At 43.9% G+C, this 24,704-nt stretch overlaps 1 protein-coding gene across 19 annotated transcripts in view; it reads right to left on the minus strand.

The window, feature by feature from the left end:
- ARVCF (armadillo repeat gene deleted in velocardiofacial syndrome) overlaps positions 1 to 24,704 on the minus strand; it is a 245,961-nt gene that overhangs the window by 58,286 nt on the left and 162,971 nt on the right. For all 19 annotated transcript variants that reach the window (XM_017815425.1, XM_017815421.1, XM_017815422.1 and 16 more), the window contains 3 exons: positions 20,458 to 21,065; positions 12,946 to 13,445; positions 5,731 to 5,914 (listed from right to left, as the gene is read on the minus strand). In XM_017815425.1, the coding sequence (XP_017670914.1) occupies positions 5,731 to 5,914; positions 12,946 to 13,445; positions 20,458 to 21,065 (1,292 nt within the window). The remainder of the gene's footprint in view (positions 1 to 5,730; positions 5,915 to 12,945; positions 13,446 to 20,457; positions 21,066 to 24,704) is intronic.

Genomic DNA, 24,704 nt, shown 5'->3' on the forward strand with positions numbered 1-24,704 from the left:
CAGGCACACCAGGCTCACTGATATGGGAGGAAAGGACAGGCACACCAGGCTCACTGATATGGGAGGAAAGGACAGGCACACCAGGCTCACTGATACACTCAATGCAGCTGTTTCCAGGCTGCAAAGACAGAGACCTTTTCTGCCCAAACAAGAGCACACGTTGCTTGACAAACCTCCTGTCCCTCCTTGTGCCTCACAGACACACACACTCCTGCCACAACAGCAGGTGCTGTGGGGGTGTGGGACACACACACTGTGGTCACAAATACATAAAGACAGGAGGACTCAAGGAACACATCACTGCCATTGTTACCTATGACTGAAGCAAGTTACATCTGCAGGACGAGATGCACATGCAGGCAGCACAATGCTCTCTGCCCTCCTTAGAAAGAAAGGCTTAAGACATTCTCATTAAAAAATTCTATTTGACACATCCTAAGTATTAATGATTTACCATCAAGCTCTTGCAGTCATCCTTCCTCTGAAGTACCTAAGAGGAGCCTGCAGACACTTAAACATCATTTCTCAGCCTGGTGCAGTTCTGTTTCTGGCTCTGAATCCCCAGAGTCTTTATCTCACGCTTACCAGACCTCTTAGGCTTTGATTCCATGGGAGCAAACTCTTAATTTATACCTACAGGAATTGCTTACTCCCAGTTAATGTCTCTAGGATCAACCCCTTCAAAATCCTTGAACTGCTGGTATTTACCAGCTTCAGGGGAAGGCACGGACAGAGGTGCCAGTCCCACATTAAAGACAGGGAAGGGAAGATCAGTGACTGAAGTCCAGATCCACTCAGAAGCCTGAGTCTCAAAACCAGGAGGAGAGATGGCCATTAAAAGTTAGACCACAAAAAGGTTTACACCATTAATCTTGCCTGTAATTATGTCAGTGCAGTCGCAGCACAGCAAATAAATCCACACTTCTCAGGTCTCGTGTTCCAGCTCCAGCCACCAGGATGTCCCTTCCTTTCTCAGGAGCTGATGTTGGACAAGCTGTTCTGTGCAATCCTGAGCTGAAGAATACCTGTTTTCTGGGCAAGTCAGGTGGGTGCAGTTTGTTTGTGTTCACACAGCAGGGCCAGGGCTCTGAACCCTGAGGCTGTTTGTGAATGTGGATTTCTGTGTACTTGGAGAACTGACAAGAAATGCTGCAGCTACAGATGGTACCCCTGGAAAAAAGGAGCACTTTGCATCTGTTTGCTATGCAAATTAATTCATTTAACATTTGTTGACAGCAGGTCAGTTTAGCACAGGAATCAGGCTAGAAAGTTGGCAATTTAGGAACTAAGTTTTACTCTGTCCTCTTCAAAAGTGAAAAAATCCAAGGGAGAATTAAAAGTAATTAGGCAGAAAACAGCAATTAAGCCTAGACTGAATTTAATTTTTAAACCATTAAAATCCTTGCAGCTTCCAGAGAACTAGGAATCATGGTGGGTATCTCCACAGAAAACAAAAAAGGTGATGTGACTTCAGCAGTGCTCTGACCCCCAGACCCAGCACTTCCCTTGGAAAGCAGGGAAACACCTGAGGAGAACCCCGGGGACTGGTGAAGGTCTCTGGCCCTGCCTGGGTGCAGCACGTGAGCCACAGCTCCATCTCTCCCCCAAGAACTCAGCTCATACTCTTCTCCCAAAGCACCTCAATGGCCGGGTCAAAGCTGTAGAAAGGACCACAAACTGGTTTTGTTAAGATGCACCAAACCATTACGTTATTTCAACTGCAGTACAATTTGAAGACAAATGCTTCTGGACTGCAAACCCCAGTAGGGACTCAGGAGTTTAAAGACCACAAAAAAAGGACAGTTAACTAGAACAGACATTCTACGTGAAGACATAAAACTTGTAAATAAAATGAAGAAACATCTGTGCATATTTAATGATCCTCCTAGCACCAAATGTCTTCCTTACTTCTTCCCCAGTCCTACTTTTTCATAACCAAAAATTCACTTTGCTTTGTTTTTTACTGTTCCTTTGCAGACTTCTACCATACATGTTTCTTTTACCAGTTTCAAGAGAATGTAAGAGTACCTCTGTTTTATAGAATTACACCCAAGGCAGAATCCCTCACAAGGCTCATGACCATTTTCAGTAGTAAAATGATTATGGATATTGCAGATCCATTCATCATATTGGGTCTGCCCCTAGAAACAAAGCACAGCAATGCAACAAAGCATCTTTTTCCTGATCTCAGGATGAGAATGGAGACAAAATTACCATCACCTGCACTGGTTTATGAAATCTTGGTAAAGATTACAGAAAAGGCATCCAAAAAATTTCATTACCAGACCATCCTTTGGAAATTCGATGTGCTGCCAAGCTTGCAATGAGGAATACAGCACTCCCAAAACATTTATTTGAGCAGAGCTTTTAGCAAGTCAAGCAGAGAGTGAGATGGCAGAGAGAAACCACGAGTCACATTCCAGATGAAACCAGACTCAGAAGATCCCTACAATGGACACTGTCATGCAAGAAGGCTTAACTTCAGAAGGAGCCCTTCAAGTAAACACTGTCTCCCAAGTCAATACAGACTTTAACCAGCTGCCTCTTCTCCCTCTGATTCTCACTGTGTTTATGTGGATTTACCTGTGGCAGCTTGGAATGGACCTGCCAAGGATCCCAGGTAATCCCAGAGTTCAGTAACATGGCAAAAGAGAGAGCACATGAATGGCCATCCTGATGATACAAACTGTGCAGCTCCTCTGATTTCCAAATGACCAGGGCCAGTGTCACTCAGCCATGCCCAGACAAAGGCAGCTCACACAGGTCCAGTCCTGAGTGCAAGTCCTGAGGCCACACAAGGAAAATGAGCCTCGAGCATCCCCGAAGGACTGGTGTTCTTTCAGACAGGGGTCAATCAGGCTGTACAAAGGCAGGAAGCTGCCCTGGCTTTGGCCAAGGGGCAGAGGGCATGGATCATGCCTCTCATCCTGTCAGGTTCATTCCCAGCTCTGGTGCAGTTCAGATCTCTGCTCAGGTACTGGCCCCAATCACTGACCCTGCTGCAGAAGCCTCCCTGCACCCCCCCCCGCCCCATTCCTGCTGCAGCTCTGTCTGGGCTGTAATTCCAGCTGTTCATCCACCCCCAGGCACTTGGGCCAAGGGGACCACGAGGATACAATTCACAAGGACACAACCAGGACCTGAACCCCCAGAGTGAGGAGGGAGAGACACTTACGAACTACACAGAGCAAAAACAGTACTGCTGACAGGAGAGGACTGGAAAGGAAAGTGGGATGGATCAGGTTTTGAAGCAGAGGTAAAGGTAAATAATTGTAATGTGGGGTTTGGGTTTTTTTTAATTACTTGTTTTTAATCACTTTGAAATAAGTGTTTCCATGGCTCCACATTATCAAAGGAGAGACCTAGATTAAGAACAAAGTAAAGATGAGTAAGCAGTGTTTAAAAAAAAAAAAGGGGAAGCAATAATTAACTGGCAGTTCACGCTGTGAATCACTGAGTTTGAAACAAACTCGCCCACATCTGTTGATAAACTTCATTAACTGAAAAAATGATCCTGAAAGGAACACCATCCTGCATGCATAATGTCTGTCTGCTGCTTAGATACCTGAACTGCAAGGGCACCCAAAACCTCGGGAGCTCAGAGAGTCTCTGTTGTTTGGGAAGACAACACAGCCCACACCTGAGGCTGGCTTCCAAAGCGGATCAGGGAGGCTGGCACACTACCAGGAGGACTAACCTCCCAATTAAATATCAAACTGGGGAACAGGCTGCAGTCTGCAATAAGCTCCATTCATGGAAAACTGGATTTCTAAGAGCAGCTACTGTGTCAGTGAGAGAAGTGTAGGCAAAGGGGTTTTCAACACTGACGTCTGTCACACAGATGGCTGCAACAATTTATTCTCTGCTGGTGTTAACCAGCACATCTTGCTGCTGCTTTTAAGGATAAGCTGCAGAGGATTTCAACAAACAATGCAAAATTATTTCCAACAGTTTTAATGTTAATTACTTTTGCTATGTCCATTTACATGCCCAGATCTGGAAGTGCCCTACAAAAGGTATGTGATATCCAGGAAGCAGAATCAGCTGGAAGACAGCTCCTATCCACCTGCTCCTGCATCTGCCTTGTCCTGGACTCATCTCACTGCAACTCCCCTGCACCAACAGCACTCATAATTCACTGGCTGCTGTCCTGATGTGTTTTAAGTGCATCACGACCACTTTTAAACATCAGAAGTCCAAATTCTCTAACATTTCTCATTCCTACTATGCTCCACACCCCTCTTCATTAAGTTTAGAAACACAGTGTCCGAAGGGGCACAAGCTTTTGTGTTTCCTGTAAAACCAATGTCTTACTGTTAAATAATAAAAAAACCCCACAACCAACTAACAAACCCAAAGATATCCTGGAATGCAGAAGTTCAGGTGGATCCATATACTAATAAAATTTTATGATGTGGATTAGGCTAGTCTACTAATAATGAATTTATTGTCTACACTTACTGGAGAATCTCACATTCATTGAGATAATCCTTTTATTCCCCCACCATGACTAATTTCCTCTTGCAGAACACCGTTACAAAATGAGACACTGGTAAGTAAAACCCTCCCATGTCTGGAGCCTGCTTAACAGACCTCAGCTTCCACTGGGACTGCAAATAATTTCAGTAATGGGCCCTTTCAGAACACTTTTCATTACTTTCTCCATTTGTGAAGTTACTCAGGGGAATAGTTATTGCAATTTAGAGACCACAAGCCTAAGAAACAGAAATGAACCAACTTCTGAAGCTGCATTAATCAGCAGAACTCTGACAGAAGTGCACTTGAGAGCAACAGCAGGTATGATGCCAAACCTTTATTAGTTTTGTTCAAACTAATTGACTTCATCACAAAGCTGAAGAATCTAAACTGGGCATCGCTGCTCCATCTCCAAAGTGAAATGAGAGACAACACTGTTCAGGGAACACTGGTTCTTCCAAGGTTTTCAGACTCCTCCTGACCCCAGCTTCCAGCAGGTACTGTCCTGCTCTCCAGGTGCTTTCAGAAATGCAAATACAGTATCTAACAAGAAAAGGCTCCATTGCAAGGAAAAGTAGAAGGAATATCCAGGTTCCTAAATGGTCAGTAGTTCTAATTCCCCGTGGGTCCTAAGTCACCTTTGCTTAAAATAGGAGCGTGTCCTCAAAAGGTTAAAACTGGATCCGTATTTCAAGGTCTGTATAATTCCAGGAAACTACTTCCCTTACAACTGCAAAAAATGCCTTTTCATAGGAAAGGACCTAAAACCCAAGGAGGGAGTTATCTGAAAACACAGTTTTCAAGTAAATAAAACCAGCACCATCAAGAGAAGCAGGAAAGGTACTAAAAGTTCATAGAAAGTCACTGACCCCACTGCAATGAGTGTCATTGGGATTCTCAGCACCTGCAGCACAGTTCACATTGCAAAGTGCCTTTTGTGTCCTTAGCTTGGTGGTTTAACCTCACCTGGTCACCTCCATCGTGTTATAGTGCCCTCCATGAACCCCCTGCCCCTGACCTGGACACACGACCTGCTCCTCACACTGACCCCACTGCACAGACCCGCCCTGGCGAGTCCTACAAGAGGACTGTGGCAGGCAAACCCCGCCAGGCACTGCTGCTGCGGCCACTGGGGGGGACATCCCTGCAAAAACAAGGACATGAGATCCTTCCCTTCTGATCCCACTCCTCTCAATGAAATGCAGCCCCAGTGCCAGGTGCCCAGTGCCCAGTGCCAGGTGCCCAGTGCCTCACCGTAAGCAGCCCGAGGTGTTCTTGAACACAGTCGTCCACTCGGCGTCGCGCGGCTTCGAGTCCTCGTTGGGCTCGCTCTCCCAGCCCGAGTGGGGGATGATCACCTCGTTGGTCAGCGTCTGCAGCCCGTGGTTGATGATGACCATCTTCAGGGGCTCGTAGGAGGACAAGTTCCACAGGGTGCCTGCAGGAGAAACAGTGATTATTAAATAACGAGAGAACAACAACTACTCAAAATCTCTGGATTAAACAGGATCGCTGGATTCACAGGGAATCGCTCGAAGGTTAAAGCACAAAACTAAACAAAAAGGCAAAACAACTTGGTGAGGAGCCAGACCAGCACTAGCTTAGGGAAAATGCCACAGTTGCTGAAATAGAACCTTTCAAAAGCATGGATACATTTTTATCAAGACACGAATACTGTTGAACTCATCAAGCCCTACAAACAGAGTACATAAAAGCGATGTGCTATTGGAGATTAATAGGATTTTTCTGCTATATACAAATGTTACACTTTAAAGACTAGCTATGCCTCAAGTAAAAATTCATCCAGTGCAGCAGACAAATATATTGAGCAAGTCCTGGGAGGGATGAATTTCTGGAGGATCATTGATCTTATGCTTATCTTCTGCACAAGATAATATTTCATTCAAGTCTCCTCTCTGTTATTTACTTTCACATTTTCCTGTCACAGGCAATATCTGTGTTCAAACCTCCTGGTGCCACAAGCATATGATTCCTTGAAGAAGCTGAAAACCAAAACTCCTCTGTCTTTTCATTTTTACCTCAATTATGAGGCAAAGCAGACAGAAGTCAAACATCAGAAACAGCATAATGGAACAACAGCTTTACAACTACAAAGTACCCCGTGTTAGGTAAGTGATACAACTTCCCAGCAGACCTGTACCAGTGTCCTGACAGTTATTCCTCATTAGAGTGGGACTAAAACAGAACATTCACTTCAGAGACAATTTCTGCACAGCCTCAGCCTGGCACCATCTGAGAACCGTCAGTCACAACACTTGCAGGCAGCCAGACACACACTTCTGCTCTCCAGGGAGAAGTGTGAGGACTAGCAGAATTTCAGAGACACAAATGGAAAAGCTGGATTCCACAGGACATGCAGGAAATCCTTCCTCAGCAGATACAATATTAACCTGAGGCTCCCTGTGTCACTACAACCACGAATTTGTGCATATTCCAGAGCAAACTGAGCCCTGACCAGCCCTGCACCTCCTCTCACACCTTCCCAGCACAGCACCAGAACAACAAAGGTCTGACCTTTGGGTTCAACCTCCTGAAGCTTTAAAACCCACCATTTTTGAGTCAAATCTGTGGTGTCTCCCATCCAAAGTGAGTTACAAAACCCAGGCACCTGTTTAGACCTGGGATTCCATAGTAACTAATAAAGAAGCTTGGAGGCAGACAACAGAATGAACACCAGAATGTTTCCTTCAGTCTTCTTCTAAACCCATACAAAAATAATGCCTTTTTGGCCTACTGCCCTTGCCATTCATAGACAACACACTGTATGAGACTTTCATAACCTACTTTTTTAGCTTTAAAACAAGACTGTGTAGGTAAAATATGAATTAATTTTCTCTTTATACCTATTACAATAAATCACCCTTTTGTTGCTGCAAAACACCAGTTGTTAGAGAATAAGAAAAAACCCAAAACCAAGCAGAAAAGACTAATTGGCTCCATTTTGTTACTGAAGAAAGCCTTTATTTCTCATAATAAACTGTCTAAAAAACATAAAACATATAAAAAATAAATTCAAGTCAATATTTATAATAAGACTATAAAAACTGACGTGTAAGCTACCCCATTAATTTTAAATACTTCACTAGACAATCTTTAGTTATTAAATACCAATTCCTTAAGCATATCAGACTTACTGATATAAAAATGATAACTACAATTAAATCCCTAAATGCATGGCTGGTTCAGGACTTCAAAATTCAAATGCAAAATCTGAACAGCCAGCACTGAACAAGATGGATAAACCCCAGGAAATTATATAGGATAATCATCTCTGGAGCCAACCTAGATTTAAATAGAGAACAGGGGGTGCAGAATTCCCTGGTTGTGGAGGGTTATGCCAGGGTTCCTTCACAGGACCATAAATGGAGCATTTGGTATTTGCAGTGGTTAAAAATTCAGGTTCAAGACTGACTTCAGGGGGAGAATATTCCACAGGAAAGGATACAGAAAATAAACACACTGACAATACATTTTTCTTATTCAAAATTATAAAATCAATAATCAAAAGCATCCTTTCAGCTCTAGAGAAAACAAATTCTATGGAAGACACTGAAAGTGACAGCCAGGGAACAAATTCAGATCAGACTGTAGCATTCTGCAGCATAGGAAAAAATCCAAGTGAGAAAGAAAAACCCCTGTAAGTTTGACATCCATCTTTAAAAATCATTCCCTGCCTCTATTAGCATAACACACTAATGATCTAACAAGCTGGAAACGCTGTTTTTAAAACTCTAAGTTTAATCAATTCAAATGAATAGCACTCCAGAGAAATCATGTCACTAACACGGCAGCACAAGGGAAATGAAGTTATCTCAATTTTCTGGGCTCTTTCACTAAAAGCCTTGGCCTTTTGGACCACACACTGCAGGAGTTTCAGGACTAGACAAGGATGAACTATTGCTTTTCCGATGATGACCACAGTCATGATCAATATTTTATTTGTAAATACTATTTGTAATATGCTCACCTATTTCCAACTACAACCATCATCCCTGATTTTTAAACATATTAACCAGGGACAACAGCTACAAGTTTTTATTTCAAAAGCACTGATTATTGTAAAAATTTATAACAAAATACTCTAAACATAACTTATGTAATATTAAAAGTGATTAGGGCTACAGCCTTAATTTCCTAAAACTCTGCCTCCTTGGAGTTGGAGAAAGATTTCTGAAGAAACTGTGCAGAATATACACATGCTATTCTGAAACCCAGGCGAAATCCTTTCCTGCTTTGCTCTCTTATTTGGAAAAATCCAAAGTCACCCAGAAACCAGAAGCCGTTTCATTCCTTTCCTGTGGTCCATACTGGACAGTTTATCATGTAGGAAAATAAAGCACTCTGCAGTATATTCCCTGAGCACCCTTTGCACGTTGGTCCTGAAGGCATTTGTTTGACAGACTCGTTGGGATGGAAGTCCCAAAGGCTGGAGTTGTGCACCCTTGGGGAGGCTCAGGTTGGGAATCTCAACATGGACACACCAGGAGAAGGGACCTTCCTCTGACAGGCTTTCTAATGGAAAAGGAAGGAGCAACTGGACTGTGCCCAGCACGGTGAACACAGCAGGGACTCCAAGAGAAGCCCCCGGGGAGCAGCCAACAAACAGGATCCCAACAGCCCGTGCCCGGGGGTGGGAATTCTGAGCCCGCTCATCCATCTGCCAGTCACCACTCAAGCATCACAGCAAAATATTTCATCTGCACAGTATTTTGAAGGTCAATCATTTTTCAATTACAGACAATTTGGCAGTGGGAAAATCACGTCCTGCACCACTTAAAATCAGTGCAATGTCATTAAACAACAAAATTACTCCAATGTTCTCACGAAGAACAAAATTATTCATTAAAGCGACCAACTTCTGATTGCTTTTCAAAGAATGTAATAGAATTTTGGTCTTGCATATCTGATGGGAACATTTCCTCCACAAAAACCTTATCACATAAGATAAAACTTTTGTAGCTTTCCCAATCAGAACAGATTTAATTCCTTATCAGCCTAATCCTCATTTCTCTGTTTCTCAAGAAAATGATCCACTGAGAGTTCAGCAGTACAGCTGCAACCCTAGAAAGAGATGCAAGTAAGAAATTAATGGAATATTTCTCAACACAACTCCACTCATGATTTATTTATGGACACCCTAACAGTTAAATCAAGCTTTTCTCGATGCAATAACACTTTGTAACTCCACGCTTTAAAAAGAAAGAAAAGTGAGATCTGTGGTATTTTCTGAATGTATCTTGAGTTTTGAAGGTGTTTTTTACACACTCCACAGATGAGGGACATCATGTTTTAGTGTTGTTTGCAGGTATATTGAGAACATCTAGTAAAACAAAGCTGGCACTAACCAGAGAAGTTTTTCAGATTCTTCTAAAACCAGTGCTACCTGACAGAAAGAAGCTACAGACTGGCTTAGTCTGGCAGTAGTGGTGTGTACCACACAGCCTGCTTCCAAAATTCCATGTCAATACTATTGTCTAATTTGTGTTCTCCAAAAACAGATATCCTGGGGATTGGTCAAATGAACACACTCCTGACACCACAAAGCTCACTTGTTCAGTAACATGAACATGACACATCTGATTCCTCCCTCACGCTCCCCTGATCTGCATCCACCTCTGAGCTGTTTGTAACATACTGGGGTGGCTTTTCCCCCCTCCATGAATCCAGTGCCAGACCCAGCTGGAGGCAGATCCATCCTGCTCTGGACAGCTGTGGTGCTGCAGCAGAGCCCAAGCAAGGAGAGGCCACAGAGCTGGACTAAGGCCAAGGACTGACTCCAATTAGATGGGAATGGTGCTGTCTCTTGCCAGAAAACAGCCACTCCAAACAGTGTGTCCCACGTGCTGCCATGGACCTCCTGTCCTGCAGGCAGGCAGTGTGCCACACCCAGAAACCAAAACTGCAACCCTGGAAGTGCTCTTGAATTCAGACAACTGAATTATTTAAACTTCTTTAAGTTACTTAAGTCTCTTTGGAAAGCAGGATTATTTTATCATTTATCCACATCTGGGATGAGCTGATGATTACTGTTCAGCTGTTGAAAAGCAGCCAGTATTGAGTTAAAGAAATATTAAACCACAGAAAAGCCAGTGTGTCACACTGAACTTCAATCTGTTAAAAGCAATAAACAAGCAAACCCTGGATGCTGTTGTGTTCCCTTCTCTTTTCATTGCATTGTTGGTGGAGTCTCCAGAGATTTCACTCCAGACAGAATGAAAAACTTTGGTGGCAAAGGCAGGCTTGGGTTTATCACTAGGGAAAAGCACCCAAGATAGGAAGCTGAGATTGCTTCCAGGAGAACAGCAGAACTGAGCTCCGAATTCCTGAGGCTGCACAACACAGGCCTTTTGTAGCAGCCCTGCCTGAACGCTCCCTCTGCACTTCAAGCTGGCTCTTGTTTCTCCCTGCTGACTTCTGGAGCTCATTTTACGAGTGGACAATTGCACATTATCAGCCAGAGCTTTGAACACGACTGCCAGTGCAGCAGCAGCAGCCACAGAGGCATTGCTGGAATACTCCTCTCCTGTGCTGCTGCTTGAATGGCTCACACCAGATCTGCTGAGATAGTTTTAGAGGTGCAATGAAATTATTCCTGGTTAGGTGGAGATTAAATGCACATCATCTGTTACTGGTCATCTGTTTAGGTTAATGCCCTTAGTATTCCTGGTGTTTTCCAGTAAGAGGAAATAAAGAGCTCTAAATAACAAAAAGCAAAGTGGAATAAAACTACTGCATTTAATTAGCAAGAACTACTGCCAAATAAAATGCATTTGAACTGTAAAGCTAATTAATCAACTGGAAATCAAAGCAATCGTCATTTATAGTGAAAAGGAAAAACATCCAGTTTGTTTTTGTCATCTCAGAAGTGACTGATTACCACTTAGCATTATAATGATATTCCTTCAGAGTAAATTATAGACTGGCTTCACCTTTCTTGAATATAAGGAAATAAATATATTGCTTCTCAGCGCTCCAGAAATGAGTTTTGATTAAACTAGAACAGTAGATAAACAGATATTCTTTATTTAAAAAAATAAATAAATTTCAGCCTGCCATCATACTAAATGAGCACAACAAATGGAATATAAATACTACCTGCAGAGTTTCCATGTTACGAGGCAGAGCACAGCCAGCTCTCAGAGCACAGCCAGCATGTGCTACTTGGAGGTTCTCTGACAACAGACAGCTCTCCTTTGCCAGCTCACTGGAAAAATATCCCTGCTAGTTTCAACACTGTATATTTAGACCTAGTTTGCTAAATATCCTGTAATGGCTGGGGAAGAACAGATGGAACACCCAAGGCCATCGCTCATCTCAGAGAATTATGACTACCAGTAAAAACTTGGAGAGCTACTATAATTTTTTGCAGAGATTACAGAATTATGATGTTTACCTCTAATGGCTTAATCCATGTTTGTAATAAGGTCTGCCTGCAGAATCCAACACTGATAAGGCAGTAAACAGTTTCAGCCCTGGACCCATTTTCACCCTCACAAGCTTTCTGAGAAATTCTATTCTGGCACTGAAATGCACTGGAACTGCTCTGGTCTCCATCCAAACATCCCCTGCGGCTGCTGAGAAGAGAAAGGGAAATCCATTTCACTCCTCATGATTTATGGGAGACTGAAGAACAATATCTTTCTCCTTACTTTATGAGCTGACATACTTTTCCACCCTTTTCCACTTAATGGCTGAACTTTGAAACTTGGCATATACTTTATTACTCTTTTTGGACGATGTCCAAGACTAAGTTCAAACAAAAACAGGTTAAATAATGGAGTTATAAATGTTTGAAAACTCCCTGCAAAGTGTGCATGAATTCAGTAACCTAAAATGTAATTCTCCGTTTTCCCATCATTGCAACAAACCAACCCACGTCCAGAGCATCTCAAAAGCAGGCCCTACACTCCCCAAAACCTGAGTTTTTCAGCCCACAAGTGCTGCAACTTTATATACAGCCTGAGAGTCCCCAGCAGCAGGCTGGAAGTGTTCCTGAGGAGACTGACTGTTCCATAAATATGAAGGAGCGGGGACATGGCAGCAGGATTGTTTTGTAAGAGATTAACAAGGAAAGATTTAGATTAGCATATCTTACCTCATGATTACACCACGCTGAGGGCAAGTGCACTACAAATTACCTGCCAATGAAGTTGCTATAACTCATTTAGGCTCCAGTAACTCAACCACATGCTACATCCAAGAAAGCATCATCCATCTCTCAGCAGCCAGGAAAGCCAAGTGCCCCACATGCACAGACAATCTCAATCCTCTCCTGACAGCCACGTGTGCCTTCGGTGCTCCCGCACCGCGGACGTGGTGCAGCTGAGGAAACAGCTGCAGTCAGGGAATTAAATTCCCCCTCAGCGCTCTCATCTCCAGAAATTCTGGCTCCTGAGCTGAAAGGACTGTTCTAAAGACTAATTCATTAACGAAAACACAGACACCGACCTGTAATTAGCTCTCTGACTTCCATGTCGTTTGTTTTTCGCAGCAGTCTGATCAGTGCGGGGATCCCATCACAGTTCTTTATGGCCACTTTGTTCTCGTTGTCCTTCCCGTAGGAGATGTTCCGGAGAGCCCCGCAGGCCTTGCGATGGACCTCAGGCTTGGGATGGTCCAGCAGGCCCACCAGGATGGGGATCCCCTTGAGGTGCCTCACGTCCTTTTTGATCTTGTCGTTCTCGTAGCACAGGTGCTGCAGGTAGGCCGCGGCGTTGGACTTGACGGGGTCGATGGGGTGGCTGAGCATGGCGATGACCTCGGGCAGGTCGGGGTCCCTCCAGCGGGGGTCCTTGCGGATGCTGTCGATGGAGGGGGAGCGCTTGCCCAGGCGGTCGATGCTGGCCATGCTGCCCCGCTCGGGCTGGGCCAGCGGCGCCGCGTAGCCGCCGTGCAGGTATGGGATCCTCTCCTCCACCATCTCCGGCTCCATGGGCTCCTCGTAGCCCCTGCGAGAAACAACGGCCCCCAGATAAAGGAAGGGGGAAAAGAAAGGAAAAAGGCACATTTCAACAGCTGTAACTCTGAGGCAGCACAGTGATTTCAGCCGTGAGCAAACCTTTTAGTATCACAAGCATCATTAGGGGCAGCGTGTTTACAATTTCCAATAATTTATTTGTAGTAACTTGAAAATTAACCATAGTGGAGTTCTCGGCAGTGATGGGACTCCAGCACAGTGTTTGTTTGGCTGGCAATGAAATGATGACAGGAACTGCAAGCCATCAAACAGATTGCTTCCATTTTGGTCACTTAGCAAAACAATTACAGCGGAGCTGGATTACATTCAGTAGGAAACACTGATCTTCATTAATGCTGCTACTTCTGCAACGAACCAAACCCTAATTAAAGGCATTCAAGGCCTGGGCAAAGACCACAGACACTTTTCAGCACATCTGAGAAGTTCCAGTACACTTCAGTGTTGATGCTCACACCAGTGTACTCCAACACTCTTCTCAGCCAATGTTACCATAAACCAACTTCTCAGGTGTAACTTTCTGTCAAACCATCAGCACCCTTTTACCTTACTGTTTTTTCCTGGACAGGTTCATTACTGTCTCAGTATTGCCATTCTCACAGTCAAGCAAGTGGTTTTAACTGCTACAAAATGATTCTTAAAATCTTTCATCTGAAGCATTGAGTGATGTTATTGAACCATTTCTGATGCCATGCTCAAGTACAGACTCCCAGAACTCAGAAAGAAAATGGAGTGTGCTGTTATCCCAAAGGGACTGCTAATTAAACCAGGCTCTGGGGAGAGGAGCAACCGGAGGTGGAGACTGAACTTAGCCTTGTACAATTAACGCTTTTAATGTTAAAAGTGCCTCTCCTGACTTTAAGTTGCTTTAATTGCTGTTCTAGACCATAAACTGAATGAAAGGATAAAAATGGGCAAGTATCCAAACCCCAGAATGAATCTGAAGAAATCCTTTTATCGATGCAGTATTTGTGTATGTGTAATTCAGTAGTTGCTCTACACAGTAATTTACACTGCCTGGACAGTCCTATCTTCTGTTAGAGTACAAAGCTGTTTCCATCGTTCCAAGAAGAAAGCAACAACACAGAAAAGATTTACTTTATGCATGTACACAGGGCAGAAGGATTAACAAAATTTTTAGCTACTCCTCAAGCAAAATTCTATTTTCACAAATGCAAATTTGTGATAACCAGCATTAAAACTGCAACAAAATCTCATTTCTCAAACTCATCCTCATGTTAAGAGTTCTTATTGATTGCACAAAAGAAAAGGAGCAGAAGATTAATTTTAATAATTGCCCTCTGCACAGCTGTTGCGTACTGGACTTGGTAACCTGCAATTCAGCATGTCTCAGTCCTGTGAGCTGCCACAAGATAACTGTGCACCACCTCAATTACACCTGCACAATTAAGTCTCTCTCTTCCCCTCATCCGTGCAAATACACAAAGATAATTACTGTCTCGGGATGCAGTTTGTTTGCTTTATTTCCATAAAGCCCTCCAAACAGAACCACACAGATGGGCCCATCTTCCTCACTCTCTATCCTCTTCCCTGTGCCACACAAAGCTCCTTGGTTTCATTACATTTGCCAAAATAAAACTTCAGTTAGGACTTTAAATTGCAATGCTGTCATGACAGAAGAGAGAGCACCACATAACTGGTGGTTACAATTTCCAATTGTTCATACAGTCCATCCCTACATGAACCATTCACCTATAACTGTTCCTGCCAACCCCAACCTGCTCCTGCTGGACCATCTCCTCAGAGAAAAAAGAGATTGCACATCTAACACCCCCATCTCAGCACACAAAGACAGCTACTTTGGAACAAGACAGTGGCTCTCAAGTACCCGTAGAGAAAGGATGAATTCAAAAAACACAATTGCTGAAGGAAGCCCACACAGGTCAGGTCCAACACACCTGTGAGGATGAAACAGTGTCAAGAGCCGCTGGTTAATGCACCGGTAACAAAACTCCACGACTGTACAAGGCAGCAAAGAAAACACCTGAACACTTGACCCTTGAAGACCCCAATCATTATCTAGAAACTCTGAGATCCTGGTATGACTTAAGAGCTCCACAAGAAAGCCCAGTGAGGGCAATTATCACATCAATTCAGAGTCACATGACTGAACACGGATCAAGGCTGAAGAAGGTTAAAAAAAACAGGGGAAAAAACCCAACCAAACAAAACCAACCACAAACCAACCATACTGCAATTAAAGAAAAAGAATGCTGAAATATTCAGAGCTTCCCTTGTATAATATCAGCTTTGCCACTGTTTAACAGCATTGAAGGGAAGGAGTTTACCAAAACAGATAGTCTGAAAGGAGCAAAACAACTGCTGAGGTAGCACAAGGCAGAAGTGCCACAGACCCTGAGTGTCTGAACAGCCTGGGCCACGTCCCACGTCCTCTCCTGGAGCAGGGGCTCCAAGGACACGGAAGGGTGGACTGGCCAACATAGAAGAAGTCAAAAGCACATGTCTATCAGGGAGTTAAACACACCCTGATCACCAACACATTTGCACACAAGGAAAGTAAAGAAATCATCTTTTTGAGTCAGACTGGTGCAGGTCAAACACCATTTTTCACTTTCAGCAGCAGCTGTGCCGGGAAGGAAAAGCCACGACACAGAACAGGAGCAACAAGAGCTGCAGCAGATTCAGTCGTTGGTTCTCAGGAGGCCAAGAGCTCTTTACTCCCGGGACTGAGGAGTCTGGTACTGTGCCAGACTGGCTGACTGCAGGCAGCTTGCCTTCCATCTGTCTGAGCCAGGCAGCTGAGTTTTCAGGATGGCACGGGTCTCACTAATCACCTGTCTCAGGGCACTGATCAAAACATATTCCAGCACAGATAAAACGGGGAAAGAGCTTGTGCATTTATCATCTTCCTCGTGGCTTCAACACAGGCACATCTGAGTAAACAGGTGAGGGATTTAAACATTTAATCCTCAACAACTTACACAAGTGTTACATTCCCCACAGTTTGCAGCTGGCGTCTGCTTTGGATAAAAGACCAGAAAGGCTTTAGAGTTCAGTTGGGAACTTTGTGCCAAACATTGAAGAGGAAACGTGAAGACTCTGCAAGACTGAGGTTCTGCTTTTGCCAGGCTCTGTCCCCTGATAGAGGAGACACAAGAGGATCCAAAACGGGAGTGAATCCTCTGCTGAGACAAGTCTGAATTATGGGCCACATGGTTAAAACACCGAAATCCACTGGACTAGAACCACCTAAAAACTGCCAAGGGCTGAGCTCAGGTTCCTTCAGGTTCCTTCCTGCCACACTGAACTGCCACACCAGCCTTCTGCCACCAGAGAGGAACAGACTGAGAGCAAATTCAGCTAAGGCAGAGGCTCAGAAAAAAAACAGGTATTTTTCAAAATGTCCATGGTGTTTGCTTTGCCCTGTTCTGCCCAGGCATGACCACAGCTCCTGGCCCACAGTGGCCCATCCCAGTGCTGCCCACACACACCTGGAATGAGCAGGCTTAGGACAGAAGTGCTGACTGACAGTTTACCTACAAATATAGGTCTTTATATCTGGGATTCAAAAAAAGACACCAAAAGAAGAAGGAGACTGACATGCACGTAACACCCATATTCTTGCACTGTCTATACACAACACAAGCAGGAAAGACCTACTGTTGCAGTTATTTAATCTAAAATCTGGCTCATTTCATGGTAATAATAATTTGGACCATGAAATGACCACCAAACGTAGTTTCAGTCTCTTAGATCAGGCTTCTGACACGGAAAATTTAACAGCAGAAAACTGTTTTGTTGTTGATTTAGTCAACATAAAAAATTTATATCCTGTCTAGTCTGGAACGGTAACACTGGCAATAGCTGCTCCAGAGTCTGCAAGTGCAAACTGCAGTGATCCACTACGGAAAGGAATCACCACAGAGGCAAGGAAAAGCTGAACAGAAGATAATTTAAATAAACAAGATGAATTATGACTTAGCATTTTTTCCCAGCTCATCAATTTAATAATCAAGAAATATTCAAATAATAGTAGGGATGCCTTTTGTGAATAAAAGATATCCAGTACTTTCCGTTTCTCTTTTGAAAAGGACTGTATGGAACAGATCTAGCAACACTGTAAGACTGGTATAGTAAAACACCTCCTAATATAATAAATGCAACCCATCAAATGAAGAAAAAAGGTAATAAACCCAATTAAAGATGTGTAATTACCCTCATAAGTAAACTTGAGTAGTATTAAATCAGTATTATACACCCCAAATGCTTTTCACTCCCTCAATTTATTATGCAGCCTGACTTACACCAAACCAGAGCACAGGCTGAGGGAAAGAACATTAAGTACCAGGTACTCTTGCAGAAAGTAATATATCTGACATCAGAGACTCAGTATAAAAGAAAACAAGAAAGAAACCCAGGCACAAGCACAGAAGAGCCAACAGAGGGAATATCTGCCTTTGTGCATTTCTCTGGATTTGTAGATGTTTGTGAGGAGGCACATTTTTCCCCAATTGAAAACTAAACATAGGCAGCTTATGAGGCTGGTGATGACAGAAGGGAAGTGCAATAGGTGTTTATTTATCTCTGTGATCCAGTGAGCAGCCAAGGCATGGGAAGAACAATCTGTACTTGCAATCCCCCTGAGCAGGATCCCCCCAGACACAGCCAGGCTGCCCCCTCCTCTCACAGGGAGTCCCACTCAGTGCCACTGACTCTGAGGAGAAACCTGCACTCAGCCCCCTCACCCAGAACAGCTTCAGCCTGGGAACTCACAGGAAAGGTTCTTCTTCTGCCTTTAAACCATTAACAAATGGGGCAGCAGCTACTGGGAAGGAACTGAGAGAGAACTCAGCGGGTCGGTCAGCGCAAGAATTCCATCTGTGACACGATGAGGTGGCCAAGCCGAGGGCTGGTGCAATGCAGAACATCTACCAGGGCTGTTCTTAAACCTGCTCTGCACACACAAACTTTGGAAATCAGAAATGCCACCGATTTATCACATTCCGTTAATCATTTTCACAGGAATAACTTACTTTAAAAAAAACTAGAGAGGAATAATAAGTTAGTAATTACCCTCATCCAGTACAAAGCACTGTTTGTAGTCTTCAGTTTCTTGCAGATCAGTAGCATATCTGAAATGCAGGTTTATTGAATTGTTCAAGTATTTCTTTGAAATGTCAAAAAGTAACTACTTATGAATAGGCCCTCACACAATCTTCTTATGTTCTCAACAGCTAAAGTTTGCTGCCACAGTCAGGCTAATTATTTGTCAAAGCCTCTTGATCATATTAAATATGAGGAAAAAAACACAACAAAAGAAATGTAATAGAAAAATTGTGAATTGGTCCTATCCAAAGTGCAAGGAACAATAAATCAAAGGGATGTTAAAAAAACAAAAAAACTTTTAAAATGCAAATGAGTAGGTTCTAAGAATACTTTTAATTATTCATCTTGCATACAGTTTGAAAAATTTTAATAAAAATTTAAAATCATTGATACCTGACTGTTTCTAAATGAGAAATGTAAACTTGTTTAGTGGCAGAGGAGCACCAATTCAAGTCTGATAGACTGCTCAGTATTTTGGCACCCACTGGGTGCAGATGTTCCCTTTAGCCCTGTAAAACATGGATGTGGTTCCACTGGTGGCAAAGCTTGCAAGGTCAAAGACATCCCAGGGGGACTTAAAGGGTGCTCTGGGAGATACCTCAACACCTTTGCACTAGGTTTTTGCCTTTTTTTTTTTTTTTTTTTTTTAAATATAGATGACAATTTCCAAATGTTTGATTCTGTTTAGCTTTAAAATGAACTTCTGGACACAGGAAGGAAGACAGAGCTATGCAAGCACGAATGAGGCAACACCTCCAAGCACGAGCACTCCAGGAGAGCAGAAAGGCCTCCCCAGACCCCAGTGACCACCACAGCCAACAGAGCAAAGCCTCAGGGCAGAAGGGTTAAGTCTGAAGACTGTCTACACACACAGAGTAAGTGGATCCAGACCCTCTTTACAGCTCTGGCCACTGCTCTAAATTAAAAGGAAAGGAATGAGAACTAAATCCATATCAAAACATGAACCACGAGGACATGACTTCATGCAGGCACAGGCAGAATTTGTACACCCCTTGGAAAACAAAGTATTACAAGTTTTTCAGGTCCGTACAAGATGACTTTTGGCTGAGCAACACGACTCTTTCCCTGAGCTTGGGGGGTGTTCGATTCTTTTCCTCAAATGCAAGAGCAGATATCTGTGAACCCAGTATAAACAACTAATATCAAAAAACATGGCATAAAATAGAACATCCCCTAGAAATTGGGCTGAACCAGAAGTCATTTGTGACTCATCGCTTTAGTTACATTAAACGCAACACAGATACTTTTATCTCCCCTTTATAGAGGCACAGGACGAAAAAATGATCCAAGTCATGCAGATCTGTGAGGTTCTGCACAACCTGGTCATACAGCTGAGGGCGTGTGGTTAGCACAGGATCAGGGGCTGAGGCTGCCAACACCTCCCAAGACAGCCTTAATACAGCAAGGCACCCCTTCAGCAGCAGGTATCAGCTCGTCTGCAAGCCCAGCCAGCTGTTCATGATTTTTGTTTGACACATATGCACACAGCCACACCTGCCAGCAGTCTCACAGATCACAAATCCCTCTTTTCACCTTGCTAGTATGGGATGGCTCCAAGACAACACAATGCAGTCACAAGTCTTTTTTAAGAAAAGAAAAAAAATTAACTTAGCCCCCTTGTACAAGATCATCCTTTTTTCTAAAATCAATCTGAACTAAGCAGCCCAGAAACACAGTGTGAGGGTTCTTGAGCCCTACCCTCACTCTCTTTTGTACTTCATGTGTGTTTTGCAGTCATTTATGGGCTAATGACGGGGGCAAACTGTTTTTCTGTCACATAACTCCAGAACTTACCAGATCAGTAACACTTTGAATGCACGTGATCGAACAAGCCAAACAGCAGCAGGTTAGCACTGCGAGGAACAAAGGGGTTTTACCTTCCTTTGTGAGGTCTCCCTCTCTCTGGCACACCTGCAGACGTCCTCCTGTTCACAGTGGAGTAATCAGGATCCAATTCATAGCCTTCATCATCCACTCCCAGGCTGCGGTTGTCGTCCTCCAGTCCGTAGGGCTCCGGCTGGAAGCGCTCGGGCTGGGAGCGGTTCAGGTCGGCGTTGCTGCCCACCGGCACCTGAGGCTGGGCCACGGGACCGTAGTTGTCCCTCCTGCTTGGCAGAGTGAAGCTGCCATCGTCGGGCCGGTAGGCACTCCCCGGCACGTAGGCGTAGCGGGGCCGGTAGCCGACGCCGCGGGACAAGCTGCCGTAGTTGTCGGAGAGGTCCCCGTAGCCGTCGTGGCCGAGGTACGGGCGGTACTGGCCCTCGTGGCTCTCGGGGTAGGAGTCGTTGTAGCTGTTGTAGGACCTGGTGAGCGTGGAGGACGCCTGGGGGGTGATGTAGCGCTCGCCGTTCTTGAGGTACCTCCTGTCGATGGAGTCCGTGTAGCTGCCCATGGGCGACGAGCCGTCCATGGCGGGCAGCCCGTCCGGGCCCAGCGGCACCTGGCGCACCGTCCTGGTCGTGACCGTCTTGACCATTTTGGTGACCTGGGAAGAGGCAGGGAGGACATGTGTTAACCTGCTCCTTGCTGCACAACGTGATGAGACACATGGGGAGCTGAAGAGTGAAACGGGGAGGGCACCACAGAGCAACCACAGCTACGTGTCATTCCTTTGTTTTGGTGACTAACATATTAACACCACAGTGTTTTTGCAACCGGAACCACCTGGGAAAACTTATTGGGCTGGACAAGATTGTTTAAAACATTAAAAAAAAATCTGTCCACAAATACATCTTTATATTTTCTTCCATAAATCACATTTCATTCAACAGAGAACTGACAAAAACTGGTTAAGTGTCCAGAGGGCCTTTGTGTTCAGGGTTTTTTGCTAAAGGGTAAGGACAGACCCCTCAAGACTTTGCAAGAACGTTCCGCCCTTCGTGGGAACATCTGGTGATCTGTTTAAGACAGTTCTGGACAAAAGCCACTATTATTCCAAACTAGCAAAGGGCCTTCTGTTTGGGTTGGTATCTGGGGTCCATCAGCTGTCTGGACTGTCTTCCAGAGTGACCAGCAAAGGCTCTTTTGAGAAGAATACAAAATTTGGCAGAGGCCAATCCATCCTTGGCAGCCCTAGCCCTAATAAAGTTACTTTAACCTATAAAAAGTTACCTTAACCCTAGAAAATGCTGACTTTCAGCCCACTGTAAAAAACCCAACCAAGCAACATAACAGCACACCCACAAAGGTGAGAAGGAGAATCAACACCCCCCCCACCAGTGTTACACACAGCAGGGGAGGAGCACAAAAGAAAACTGACAGATATTTTGGGTTTCTTAAGTATTACAGACGTAACTAAGCATCAGCAACCACACTTTTCTTCATGTAAGCCTCAGAATGAAACGTGTATATCAAGAGAAATGGTAACTATAACATGCAATCCTGGATCACCCAATGGCTCTGAAGTCCAAATAGATATTTTGACCTATAGCCCCCAATTTAAACATTTAGACTGGCAACAGATAAGCCAAGCTGCTGCAAAACAAAATAATTAGAGTACATCTCTTGAAGTGGCTCCAGATATGTCCTCTAGCCAGATGTTTTCACACAGAAACCCCAAACAGAAAAAAAATTCACCCAAACAGCATTTCTTTTCCTAGAGACATCTGTGAGCAAATGATACTTCAAGGTAATGAAGTAATGAAATCCTCCAAGGCTGAAAGCAGCACAAATGGCTCTCCAGCAGCAGCATAATCAACAGCATCACGTGCTGAACACAGCACAGCCAGGTACCAACATGACCTTGGTGTCTGATGTGAGCCAGAGCTGAAAGAGCTCTCCTCTTCAACCCTACTGATTTCCTTAGCAAGAAAACACCAGGAAAGATGCCCTCTTCCCTGTCTTTCAATCTTCTCTCCCTTTTCTAAAAAGCACAATTTTAATAACAAGAAGAAAGGAAACTAGAAACTAAACATTTCTGTCATGACACCGAATGCAGCAGGGGTTTCTGTTTGTCACCTGGGCACGGTACTCCTCTCCACTCCATTATCAGTGTGACCACTGTCAGGGCATTTATCAACCCAGCCAGCACTGAGCAGACAGAAAGAGTTGGTGGAGCTCACAGTGGCTCTTTGTAAAGAGGATACACACAAAGCAACACAGCTCAGTGTTCTCCTGCTGGAGTCTGAAACAACAGTTTTATTCAAAGTAAGTTCATAAGTGAACTTCTAAGGGCAGAAAAAGCGACATTTCTCAGGCCTGGCACTTGTGAGTTTTGCAAAGCTGTGACAAAGCTGGACGAGAAGTGCTGGGCCTTTGTGTACTTGAATTTGGGAACCAGTAATGGGAATGACAGGAACTGAGGTACCACGTCAACAATCTGATGAATCAGAAATGGATATATTTTCCCAGAATGGAACAACGAGGCAGCTTTGTGATGCCAAGGAGTGCCCTCACACAACTCCCCAAAGCTCCTTCTTCCAGCACCACTCAACAAATGGAACTCCAAGCACTGGTTTTCAAGACACAAGTTGCCATGTTGGCACAGTTTGTCACGTGTAGTTTTTCATGAAGTTGTTAAGCTCAGACAATACTTAGTCCCTAATACCCCTCATCTGGCTGCAGCAACAGCACAGAAGGACCGTCTTTGACCTGCAGGATCCTTGGACAAAGGCTTGGCTCATTTTTGCCAAGCAGGAGGAGGTAACACAGCACAGGAATGTTGTGGCCAGGACAGTGTCTCCAGTAGTGGGTACATGGATACAAAAAAGACAAAGAAGAATTTCAGGTCACTGAAAATCAATTCCTAGACAATGTGTGACCTACCACTCACACTTAATGAGTTTTTCACCATGCTCTGGCACTCTACAGAGTATTTACAAAGATTTTTTTTCCTTTTATTACTATTTTAAATAACCCAAGGGATTCCTTTGCAATTTTTTCCCAATTTGCCTTCTTTTCCTGTCTTCAAGACTAGCACAGACAAGCTTTCAATAGCTGTGGATAGTCAAAAAGCCACACTTGGAGTCAGGCAGCACATGTAAGAACAAGTTTACAACGTTAGCACAGCTTCACCTCTTATTTTCTGAGAGCTGCACCTACTGGCAAACAGAAAGAATCAGGACAATCAAAACCCCCTTGTCAGACACATAAAAAGGAACATTTCACTCGAGCATTAAAGTACACATTTCTCATAGCACAAAAGCACTCAGTAATGCCAAAGGTGTTATGGTGGGGCAATCAGAGTCATATCTGGAGAGACAGGGAGTATTTGCACTCATGCCTCATTTGTCAGGGATAGGCACCGAGACAGAAGATTTATCATGTGATAAACAGACTTCCTTGCTGACAGGACAATAAAGGGAGGCTTTTTGGAAGCAATTAGCCAGCACACAGAGGAAGGTCCATTTATTAGGTTTCCAAGCAAAAAAAGAAACCCAACCAACAAACCAAACATCATTATCTCAGGAAATTCTGCTCAAGGGAACGTTTCATTTATGTTTCTTGAAGAACACAGGCAGACTGGAGAAGCTGACAGTATAGCAGCCTTCTCTCCCAACATTTTTGTGGTTTCCTTAATATTGATGCATCAGCCAGAGAGAACGAAGCTCTTCCAAATGGGAGTCCCAGCAGGCTGTTCTCTGTGACACCCAATCCTCCAGATGCACCCAATCTTGAGAAAGATCTATTAGCATAAATTCCTCACTACAGATATGCTCTAATGAAAAATTTAGAGGTACAAGTTACTTTGAGAAAGTGCAATTTGACTTCCTCTGTTTACTTTCCATCTCTAAAGAAAACCTGCTTAAAAGGGTTTTTTAGCCCGATGACAAATCAAAGATGCTCAATTGTTTCAAAGCTACAGTCTCTGAGCAGCAGATGAAAGCTCCAGAGTACTTCCCTGTGAAAAGCCTGTCAGAGTAGGCTTAAAATATATTTGTAATTTTTTATTCCCTGTAAAGATATTAAGATTTCAACTACAGTATAAAAAGTTCCAATCTACCTAATTATTCAGGCCTCTGCAGCCCAAATCCTGCAAGTCAGTGTTTTCACTGCTGCTCCCCCCCCAGAATCTAGCACACTTCAGGTTTACTGACCTTACCATTGTCCTCAACCCCAGATAGCAATTACTTCATTAAATAATCCCCTTACAGGCCCCATGATAATGTTTTCACTAATTCTATTT

This window comes from Lepidothrix coronata, unplaced genomic scaffold (assembly GCF_001604755.1).
Source record: "Lepidothrix coronata isolate B3197 unplaced genomic scaffold, Lepidothrix_coronata-1.0 Scaffold51, whole genome shotgun sequence".
NCBI lineage: Eukaryota > Metazoa > Chordata > Aves > Passeriformes > Pipridae > Lepidothrix > Lepidothrix coronata.